This window comes from Antechinus flavipes, chromosome 3 (assembly GCF_016432865.1).
Source record: "Antechinus flavipes isolate AdamAnt ecotype Samford, QLD, Australia chromosome 3, AdamAnt_v2, whole genome shotgun sequence".
Taxonomy (NCBI): domain Eukaryota; kingdom Metazoa; phylum Chordata; class Mammalia; order Dasyuromorphia; family Dasyuridae; genus Antechinus; species Antechinus flavipes.
The window spans coordinates 170,607,675-170,619,769 of record NC_067400.1 but is presented as its reverse complement, the minus strand read 5'-3'; the positions used below and the strand labels follow the sequence as shown (position 1 = coordinate 170,619,769).

The following is a 12,095-nucleotide window of genomic DNA, read 5'->3' as shown; positions in this document are numbered from 1 at the left end:
CCCGCGGGCCCAGATGCGGCAGCTGAGGACGATTATCCCCCTCACCCAGGGCTATGAAATTTCTTTATTTAAAGGCCCACAAAACAAAGTTTTTGTTTTGACTATAGTCCGGCCCTCCAACAGTCTGAGGGACAGTGAACTGGCCCCCTATTTAAAAAGTTTGAGGACCCCTAAAGTCTTCAGAATCCTTTCACATGTGTTCATTTATATCTGAAAGTACTTCACCTTTACTTTTCTTTGCCCCTCAGGACTTTCAACTTTGCTGAAGTCTAAAGGGTCACATTTTATTTATTGAAATGTATATTTATATGTGGATGAATGTTGTTTATATGAATATGAATTGTAAACTGATATTGATTCTGCACAATAGTGGTTCTTTAATGTTACTGATAACATTGAAGTTGTACTGATAAAGTGTAGTTGAAAGAAACCTGGGGGTCCCTAAGACATTTTCAAAATTTTCATAATAATGCTGAGATGAATAGTAATTGTTAAAAATTTTTTGAAGTAAGTTGCTCTGACAAGGGCTCATTTCTCAAACAAAATTTATTAAAAATTTGTAAAATTTATAAAAAATAAAAGCCACGCTCTAATCAATAAATGATTAAATGATATGAACTATGCCCAAAGGTTTATACCTGCCTTTTGGTCATAAAATCAAGGATATTTTTTGGCCTAACAATATCATTACTAGGCATGAATCCTCAAAAAAGATTTTAAAAAAGGAAAAGGCCCTATATGTACAAAAATATTTATAGCAGCTTTCTTCTCAGGGCAAAAAAAAAAAAAAATGGAAACTGAAGGATGCCCATGGTTGAATAAATTGTGTTATGTGATTATGATGGGATATTATTGTTCTGTGGGAAATATTCTCAGAAAAGCCTGGAAAGTCCTCCATCATCTCAAGCAAAGTGAAAAGTACTGTGTACAAAGTAATAGCAATGTTGTAGGATGATCAGTGGTGAATGACTTTGCTATTCTCAACAATACAGTGATCCATGACTACTCTGAAGGACTTATAGTGAAAAATCCTATTCATACCCAGAGAAAGAACTGATTGTGTCTGAATACAAATGGATAGATAATAATAATAATAATGATAATAATAATAATAATAATAAGATAGTGTATTTTCTAATACAGTATCAGTAGACATAATACCTGTTTGGAGTCTTTGATAAATTTTAAGAGCATAAAGATTTCCTAAAACCAAAAAGTTTGAGAACAGCTGCTGTGCAATATCTATTTAGTCCAATTGAATAGATTTTGTATATGAATGTACTATATGATCTCTAAAGCCTTTCCTAAAGCTAGAATTCTTTGATTGGTAATAAATAGTATCATAGCCAAATAAATATTCATTTTCCCTCTAGATACCACATGAGTTTTGAAGATTCTCTTCCCATCCCCTAAAAATCGCCATGGAGGTGGTCCTCAAAAGCTCTGACTCCAATTTGTGACCTCTATCCTCATTCCGCCCTCCTGGTCATTGGGAATTATTGTAATTGCAACAGCCCCTCCCCTCCTAGGTACTGTATACCTCCTATAATACAGAAACAAAAAGTCACCTGAGTGAGGGAAATATCAAAAATATTCCTTGCATTTAAAGCAGTTGTCTTCTCTCAGGATAACCTTCCCCCCCTCCCTTAAAAAAAGGTCAAAGTCCAACAGTCACAATGGAACAATCTAAGAACCATTAGCGCCACAGCATGAGATGTTCTCTAAATGCAAAATTATAGGGTAAGGAATGTTCAGTCAGTCCAGCAATCTGACTGGCTGATCAGCTCTGAGTGCTTTATAATGACAACGCTAAAGAGTCAAAAAGTGAGGTTGTTTATCTGTAAATGGATGTCTCATCTTCTCTACTCTCAGAGCATTTTTTCTATTGCTACACATAGATGAGGAATAGTTACTGAAAGTTCAAATTTTAAGCTGGTCAGAGGCTTCTATGCTACAGGGAGAAGCATGACTATTGTGGGGATGGGTCTGCTAATATGAAGACTAGTTAGTAGGAGGATCCAGTGGTACACCTGTCAATTCTCAGAAATCACCTCTTTTCAATCAGAAAGAAAGATACTTCTAAGCAAAAAGTAGAGAGATGGGAAAGAATTCAATTATTTTCTAGTTGTTTGGAGATGATACCTATGAATCATGGATCACAGGATTCCCGAGCCAGGAAGGGTTGCTTGGGGGTTTGGTTAAAATCAGAGCTCAGATCATCTAATTCTGAGTTCTTTATATTTTCTTATTTTAGATTTCTGCAAATTGAGAACCAAGATTTCTAACTACTCATTGACCCATTAGAAGTACCATTAGTTCGTTCTGCTATAATGCTTGTTTTGAAAACTGAATCTATTCCAACGCTAAACATATATTTGGGAACAATTACTGAATAACTCTAGTATTGAGAGTTGAAATAATGAGAATAGAAAACTGCACTACTTCACAATTACTCATAAGCTGCAGTCCTACTGATACCACTTCCAAAAGCAAAGGTCACGGTTTTTTTTTTAAAGGTAAAACACTGTATTATTTATCTTCTGGTATAGTAGGAACTATGGTTGGAGGAGAGTTAGTTGACACCCTTCCCTTTCTGCTATGGCTTCTGGCCCCCAAATCTGGAATTGCCGCTTGTTCAACTTTCCTGACTTGGTAGGTTGCAAACCCAGATGCAAATTGGGCAACAGCTCAAGAACATAGACATCAGTCACTATTTTCATAATATTTTTATTCTCTCAGCTATTTAACTTGTATCAAACTGTGCTCCTGTTTTGAAAATAGGTTCCTATCTTTTTTTGTGAGTCACTGATTAAGTTTTTGATCATTGTTTTCCCTATGAGATTTGTGTTTTAAATTGCACAATTTACATAGCCTAGTCCTTTTTTTATGTGTGTGGGGGGATATATGTTTTATTATAGCAGAATTGATTGTATGTGCTTAGCAAAAAGAAAAAAATATGCATTGAAATTCTAAACAAAAGCAAATTATTTTATTCATTTAAATCTAGATGAAATAAACTTGAAAAGAGGATAAAATTTCACCAAGTTACTAGTTTTTTTTAATAGCCCATACTAATGGTATTTGATAAAAGGAGGCAATAAAAGAAGATATGGACAAAAATAATGAATGTTGAAGATACTCAGTATCTTCCACTGGTAGATTCTGTGGAAGATTTTGACAAACAAAATCCACTTTCCATGAAGGAACCTGAAAGCCACTTGACTCTCCATTGCTGTATTTTTAATCACATAGATAAACTATATCACAGAGATAATGAATTGTGTGGCTTTGTCTTTGCTAGGTTCAAAAAACTGACTAGTACATATCTTCTTTTTTTTTTTTTTTAATAACTTTTTATTGACAGAACCCATGCCTGGGTAATTTTTTTTACAACATTATCCCTTGCATTCACTTCTATTCGGACTTTCCCCCTCCTTTTCTTCACCCCCTCCCCCAGATGGCAAGCAGTCCTATACATGTTGAATATGTCACCATAGTACATATCTTCATAAAGATTTTAGGGACTATGCTTCTCTAATTATATTATAAACCTCATTTAAAGCCATTTCCAAACCCTGTGTGATGGTCAAGTTATTTAAAGCCATTATTAAAGTAACTCAAATAATTCCAGTTCATCAAAACTATTTGGGCATTACTTAATGAGAATTCTTGACTAAGTGGTATTTGATGACCAAAAAGACTTCATTAGCTATTATCAAGTATGCTTTCCAATTTTCATTAATTGTAATGTTGAGAACTGGTAATCTGAACTTCATTTACTTTGCTAGCTTGGATGAAAAATGTTTTTACTAGAAATAGGTTGGTGTTTCATCCAAGTTATATTCTTTGAATGGAACAACTCCCTGTAAGACTTTGAAATCTCACTCATTCATAAATTTATTATATGCCTATGAGGTCCAGAGCATTATCTTAGAAATGGGGAAAAAAAGGACATCTTAATAAGTCACTGTTACTTCCTTTAGGGAGATCACAGTCTAATAAAAAGATGATATATACATAGATTATGTATATATATATATATTACATTGTAAGTGTGTTAGGTAGTTTTAAAATAAAGTTCTACACAAGGATAAGATAACCAACAGGGATCATTGGAAGGGGGTGGAAGGGAAAGAAATAATTATTTATATTGTACTTACTATTATCTCATATGATCCTCAAAACATCCTGGTGAGCTAGGTGCTGTTATTACCCTTATTTTGTAATTGAGGAAAGTGAGGCACAGAGATTAAGTGATTTAATTCAGGATCACATGGCTTATAAAACCAATTATGAATTCAGATTTTCCTGACTCCTAGACCCATTTCTCTTCACTATGCCAACAATTGCCTAAAAAAGGCAGATTCATGGAGAGATTTCATAGATGAAATGGATTTTTGAATGAGAAAGTCATTCAATTGAAGATGATTGGGAATGGAGAACATTGCTGATATAGGGCATAGATTAAACAATATGTGAATATGTTGTTGATTTAGGCACAGAATAATCCAAATTCTTTTCTCTCTCTGACAGTCTATGACTTTATGAGTTTCAGTTTGCCTATAGCATAAAATGTGTAGAGGACTTTAATAAAAAATAAAAGCTAAAAAAAAATCTCTAAGTTGCTACATTGAAGGGGGCCTTGTAAGCTAAATAAAAGAATTTGAACTTTTTAATGTGAACAAGTGGGGAATTACTAAAGATTTTTGGGTAAACAAATGATGTCATTAGATTAAAAAAAGAATATTTTGGAAATAGTATGAAAGATGGTCTAGAACAGGAAAAAAGTGGAAGCAGGATCATAATATTACCAAATGGATGGTAACAAAGCCTTGTACCACTTTTTAAAAGAAAATTTCATGTATGGACCTTTCATCCATATTAAAGAAGCAAAACTCAGGAAAGAGAATTAAAAAGGAGCTTATTTAAAAATATCAAAGTAAAAACATGTTGGTGAGCCCTGGAGATTTGAACCAGACAGTTTTTAAAATCAACTTTTTTTAATACAAGAAAACAAATTCTGATAGGTATATGTTTTTCAAAAGGAAATTGGCCAAAAGGAGACTATGGCTAAAGAGCAGGCAACACAAGGACATCAAAAAAAATATTCTGTAGATTAGCTGATACTTCCCTAAACAGAACCTCTCCCCAAGAGACTGATTAACAAGTGCTAGAAAGTTAAATCAAATTAGAAACAATGGTGGGTTGCTACATAAAATAATGTCAATGGGAATAGAAAGGATGAGACAAATGCTAGCAATATTTTGTATGTGAAGTCCACAGCAAAACTGATAGGTATGAGAGAGAGAAGAGTCAAAGGTTGTGAGCATGGGAAACAGCTGTAGGAGGATTCCAAGAACTTTAGTTTCAGAAATGTTGAGCTTGAAATGCAATATTAGATGAAGATTTCTTCTAGATGTCTAGATGAAGAAATTAAATATGCACATCTATAATTCAGAAGTTGGGTCAGGGCTAGAAACAGACCTGGGAGTTATCTGACTAGAGGTGAGAGTTGAAGTTATTGGTTATGAATATTATTACCAAGCAAAGAGAAAAGAGAAGACTCCTTTTGGGAATATCAATATTGAAGATTTGAGAAAAGGAAGGCTGACAAACCAAAGATAAAGGATATGTATATTGATATTTGATTCTGGAGAACATCCAAAAAGTCAACCACAATCTCCTGTCCTTCCATAACATATCTTCTTTCATGTTTAGTAAATCTCTTTATCATCATTGTGACATCTATCCTTTCTATTTTCATGTTCCAAATTCCCTGTTACGGAATTTACTTTTCTACACACCCTCTTCAATTTTTAAAATTATTATTAACCAATTGTTAACCACCATGTTAGCATCATTTGACCTATTTGTCTTAGATTAGTGACTCTAGTGCTCAACTCTAGCCAACCAGAACCATCCCATTTTCTGGCATTCATTTTTTTTTTCTGAATAGTAATGAAACTGTACTGCCTTACATTGCTAGGAAGTCATTCTTATCATTATAATTGACATTATAACACTTTAAATTTTTCAAAACATTTTACATTCCCTATCTCATTTGTTCCTTATAATTAGTTATTACTGAGCCATATAGTTAGTAAGTATTCAAACTCAGATCTTACTCCTATCTTTTTTTTAATCTTTCTGAATTAATATTCAACCAAGCTCTCACTGCTACTCAATTTTATTAATATTTCATCAATTTCTCATCAAAGTCCCCATCATGAATTTCAGGCCTTGTGAAAATGGGATACTGGACCTGAAGTCAGAAATACCTGATTTCATATATAAACTTATTACTTGTGAGGAAGAAAAGGGAAAGGTGGGAGAAAATAGGAAGAAAGGGGAAAAGGAGAAGAAAGAAAATCACAATTTCTGTTTGTATTGGTTTGCTCATCTGAAAAATGGAAATGATAGCACCTACCTCGAGTGTTGTTGAGACATTATTTGCAAAGGGCTTTGTAAACTTTAAAACTCTATATGAATGCTAGTTGTATGGTCAAAAGATATGAGCAAGCAATTTTCAGAAGGAGCTAATAATGATCACAAGAAAAATATTCTAAATTATTGATTAGAGAAATGCAAAACAACTCTAAGATACCAGATATACCTATCAAATTCATTAACATGACATAAAGAAAATGATAAATGCTAGAAGATATGTGGAAAAATAGCCTCAACTGATGCACAGTTGGTAGAAATATGACCTGGTCCAACCATTCTAAAGAGCAATTTAGAACTATGCCCAAAAGGCTCTAAAACTCTGCATATATACTTTGATCAGCAATGATCTATATCCCAAAGACATCAAAGAAAGAGGGAAAGGACCTAATGTACAAAAATATTTATAGAAGCTTTTTTTGTGGTGGCAAAAATTAGAATTGAAGAGATGTTTATTAATTGAGGAATGACTGAACAAGTTGTGGTATACAGTTATGCTGGAATATGACTTTGGTGTAATTAATGGTGAGCAGGAATACTGTTAAAAAAAACCTGAAAAAACTTACATGAAAAAATGCAGTGAAGTAAGTAAAAATGGAAAACATTGTAACAATGATCAACTATGAATGAGTTAGCTGCTCTGTTCAAGACAATAAATTCAAGACAGATTCAAAGGGCCCATGGTGAAAAATCTCATTCATCTCCAGAGAGAGACCTGAGGTACTCTGTGTGTAAGAGCAAATAACAGACTTTTTTTTTTTTTTTGCTTTGAAACTTTTCTAGATAATGATAAATATTGGAGGGGATGAGGGAAAGCTGGAATACTAGTGCATTGCTGATAGATTTGTGAAATGGTCTAACCGTTCTGGAGAGCAATTTGGAATTATGCCCAAAGTGCTTATCAAACTGTGCATACCCCTTGATCCAGCAGTGATCATAAAACAGAGAAAAGGATCCAAATCTGCAAAAATGCTTGTAATGGCAACTGAATGAAGTGAGCAGAATGGAGAGAACATTGTACACCGTAACAAGATTATATGATGATTAATTGTAATGGACTTGGTTCTTTTCAACAATAAGGGGATTCAAGGCAATTCCAATAGATTTGTGATAGAAAATGCTATTCACATACAGAGAGAGAACAATGGAAACTGAATGTGGATCAAAGCCTAATATTTTCACCTTTGTTGTTGTTGTTGTTTGTTTGCTTGTTTTTTTCCCCTTTTGATTAGATTTTTCTTGTGCATCATGGCAAATATGGAAATATGTTTAAAAGAATTGCATATGTTTAACCTTTATCAGATTGGTAACTGTCTTGGGAGTGGGAGCAAAAATTGGAACACAAAGTTTTGCAAAGGTGAATTTGAAAACTATTTTTGCATGTATTTGGAAAAATAAAATAAAATTAAAAATATAAAAACACTTCCTTCTTTCCTTCCTTCCTTCCTTCCTTCCTTCCTTCCTTCCTTCCTTCCCTCCTTCCTCCCTCCTTCCTCCTTCCTTCCTTCCTTCCTTCCTTCCCTCCTTCCTCCCCCTTCCCTTCCCTTCCTTCCTCTTCCTTCCTTCCTCCCTCCTCCCTCCCTCCTTCCTTCCTTCCTTCCTTCTTCCTTCCTTCCTTCCTTCCTTCCTTCCTTCCTTCCTTCCTTCCTTCCTTCCTTTCTTCTTTCCCTTTCTTCTTTCTTTCCTTTCTTCCATTTTGGTAACATAGCTAAGATGGGAATAGGTTTTGCATGACTTCACATGCATAGTTGATATCATATTTCAGTGGGTGAAGGAGGGGAAAAAGCAAGAGAAAGAATTTGGAATTCAAAATAAAAAAAAAGAATGTTGAAAATTAATAAAAATTAAAGGAAAAAATGCTTGCTATAGTGGTTATTACTTCATCTCCTCCTTAATTTAAAAGACCAGTTAAAATGAGTTTTCTAAATTGTTCTCTTTTGATCCTCAAAAATGAAAGAATCTTCACTCAGTTTTTCATCTTTCCTTCCCTCTTATTTTAAAAACTCATAGAATCATAAGATTTATAGTTGGACAAGATTTGGGAGAACATCTTGATCATCTTGTTTACTGAATAGAAAACTGCAGCTCAGGAAAGATAAATGACAGAGCTGGGTTTAAATTTGGAGATGTCATAGAAACAAATCGCATTTCCTCTATGTCTAGTAACTATTCAGAAAGAAAGCCTGACTTGCTACAGTTAACCCTGTTCCTCATCATTCCTCTTAAAAAAAAAAAAAAAAAAAGCAGGGAAGCGGGTAGGGAATTAATTGTTCTTGTCACTTGAGTAGAAAATTTATTTTCCTTCTTTCTACTCCAGAAAAAAAGTCTTAAAATTATATTATTAATAGCCACTTTTCACATTATCATTAACATGATTTTAAGTTTATATTTACCTGAATTTTTTTTGAGCGTTTGAAGGATTGATTCTATAATTGATATGTTGACCCTTGAATTTTCCGAAAAAGACATCTGTTTTTCTGTGAGAGAAAAATAAGCATAATTATCAAGCTTCAACAGATAATTTGGGATTAATTCCAAAATGCTTTTGCTTTTAAGTTTAGAAAGCTATTAACTCTGCCAAGGCCCAGCTGCAGTGCCTCATTGTAAGGTTAAGAGATGGCTATGGTCAATCATCATCTTTTCATAATGGAAAGTCATTTCACTGTATGAATAAATAATATCCTGAACTTTACCCAAAATGTTAAAACAATTCCAAAATAATCCCAAAGCTAGGCTGTCATGAGAAATGATTCATTTGGACCCCTACTCTATTTCAATCAGTATTAGTTTGATATTTCATATGCATTATATAAGGATAATTAGATAAGATAGGTTCTGCTAGTAGGCTTTTATAGTAGACCTCAAACTTTAATCCATCATTCACTACTTGTTTACCAGTTATGAAGTTCACTCATGCAACAATAAGAATGTTGACAAAGATCTCCATCTTGTTTTCCATGTCCAAATCCAATGTGAGTGGGATACCTTGATTCTTTGGAAAATCCCTCAATTGATTTTTCCCTCTTCTGCACTATTCTCACTTACTCAATCTGAGCAAGTGACATCTTATGACTACTCAGTCACCAGAATTGATCCTTGCCTTGCCCATCTTGTGACCACCCATGCTGAAGTATCATTTCTGGACTTTCTGGAGGATCAAGAGCAAGACCCATCAACTAAGGAGATTTGGAATTTTGCTTTATCCTCTCTTAAGTGTCCAGATCTCAAGACCCCATACAAACAAAATCCTAGTGGCCAGGGGCATCTCACATCATGAAGAAAATCTGAGATCCATTTCACTGAAGGGAAGCACAAATTCTTTAATAAAAGATTATTGGCTTGGAGCTCTGCCTCAGTGGGTTTTCTTACAGATTGGATCTCTTGGGTCTCTTTTCTCCTCCCTCCCCCGTAAATTTGTTTTTGTTTTGTTGTGGAACTGTGTCTCATTGTGGTACTGTATCGTATTAGAGTGAATGGGTAAGTAAGGCAGTGGAATATGATGCATTGATCACTAATCTTGGCCTGAAAAGCTGTACAACTTTAGTCATGTCATGTTATCTTTCTGAATCTCAAACTCCTCATTTATCATATAGACACAATACCTGCTTCCTTATTAGTATGAAATATAATAATATATGTTAAAGTACTTTGTGTTGTATTAAAAAGTATTATTTTTGAATACTTTTAATTTGCTTTTCTTAAAAACTAAATGAATACTCTAAACCGAATGAACACTCATTCAGATAAAGATATAAATTATTGATAAAAGACAATTTAGGTCTCCCAGAAAATTTTACATTTTCAAATCTTTAACCTAAACATACTGTGTAATGGTGAAATTTCAGCATCTTAGCGATGGAGGAGAATTTATATCTGCGAGATGGGCTAACAAGGACTTTGTTTTTCTAGAAATCATACTCAATGGGTATTTTACTACTTCATATCTAGTTCATCTAGAATCTGTCTGATTCTGAATGGACCACTCCTCTGTTAGATAGCTTCTGACTTCAGGATAGTCTCAGAGATCAAACTTCTGAGACAATAGTGAATAGACCACTCCTCAGTTCATTGCTGATTGTCAGATAGATAAACTGTTTTGGAAAACCAAATTCTGGAGACCAATCCTCTGAGCCATAGAATTAGCATGCCAATGATAGAAAGCTGGATAAATATGTCTCTCACTTCTGTTTCCTTCCTGAATTCTCTTGGAATTTAGTCCATTTGTAATGGCATTATAATTACAATAAAACTTGTCCAGAAAATGGGTTCAAGGCTGCAATTCTTTTGAGACATCTCGCAACATCAGTCTGTGACCCCAAATTTTTGGGGTCCCCTTCCCAATCTCAACAGATATATGTTAATGACTTTAGTTGATGGAGGGAATTTCCAGTATATTTCATCATGGAAACATGATGGAAAGTCTTTATATCAATGAAAAGATACATTTGAGACCACTTACCCCAAAGCACTCAAAAATGATTATAATAATAACTGCTATGTGCTATGTAAATGCACTTTAAATTTGCAAAGTGTTTTGTTATTTAACTTATCATATAGCTAATTTTTCAATAACTAATTATAATTTCATTTTTTAGTATCACAACAGCCTTGTAAGGTGGATATGTGATAAATAATGTTCCCATTTTGTGATGAAAAGATAGGATTAGAGAGATTAAGAATCTTGCCCATGATCACACAGCTAATAAGTCTCTGAGGTAGTATTTGAATAAAGATTTTCCTGATTCCAAGTCCAACAACTGTCTACTATACCTGTGATCTCCAAACCTTTTTGACAGTGTATTTTCATCACTAAATGTTCTTGAGCAAGTACTCCTATATACATATATATACTGTATTTATTTATTATATGTATATACATTGTATATATACATAATTGAACATGTATATAAAAATAAGTGCATAAATATCTGTATTGTGCATATATACACATCACACACATATATGACATTATATACATATACTACATATATTTATTTTGTGTGTATATGTATTGTGCATATAGACACATCACACAAAACAACATTATACACATACACTACATATATGTAGTTTTGTGTGTATATGTACATGTGTGTATATATAAGATGGAAAAAGGGGAAGAGAGAGAGAGAGAGAGAGAGAGAGAGAGAGAGAGAGATTTGTACATGTGTATAATATATAGGTTAGGTATACCATTAATGATATACAAAAATGGGATAAAGATGAAATGATATTTAAGAAACTATTTTATTTTATTTTATTATTTAGGCAAAACTCTATGCTCTCACTAAAATGATTAATTAATATCTTAGTAAAAGCAGTGTGATTGAATAGACTTCATTGCCTGTGAAAATCTTGATTTAACAATTTTTCAATAGAGTGATTCAAAGGCCTGGTTCTAAGTTCTGTTTATCCTGATACTTGGTTTTAATGGTTGTTATGGGTGATAATGATACCTCACAAAGCTACATAGACAGAAATGAGAGAGATGCATCATTGGCAGCCTATTGCTGGATTTTATCATTTTGTTGAGCATATAGTCAATAAAACTATAATTATAATTTAGAGAGCATTGCTTAGAAAATGATTCAAGAAGCATGGAAACTTTATCAACATCTGTGATCTGCATTCTCAGTTTGATTGGAAGGATG

At 33.6% G+C, this 12,095-nt stretch overlaps 1 protein-coding gene across 1 annotated transcript in view; it reads right to left on the bottom strand.

The window, feature by feature from the left end:
* Positions 1 to 12,095, bottom strand: part of LOC127557830 (uncharacterized) — a 77,201-nt gene that overhangs the window by 19,271 nt on the left and 45,835 nt on the right. Inside the window, exon 6 of the mRNA XM_051991119.1 lies at positions 8,838 to 8,921. Coding sequence (XP_051847079.1) covers positions 8,838 to 8,921 — 84 coding nt within the window. The remainder of the gene's footprint in view (positions 1 to 8,837; positions 8,922 to 12,095) is intronic.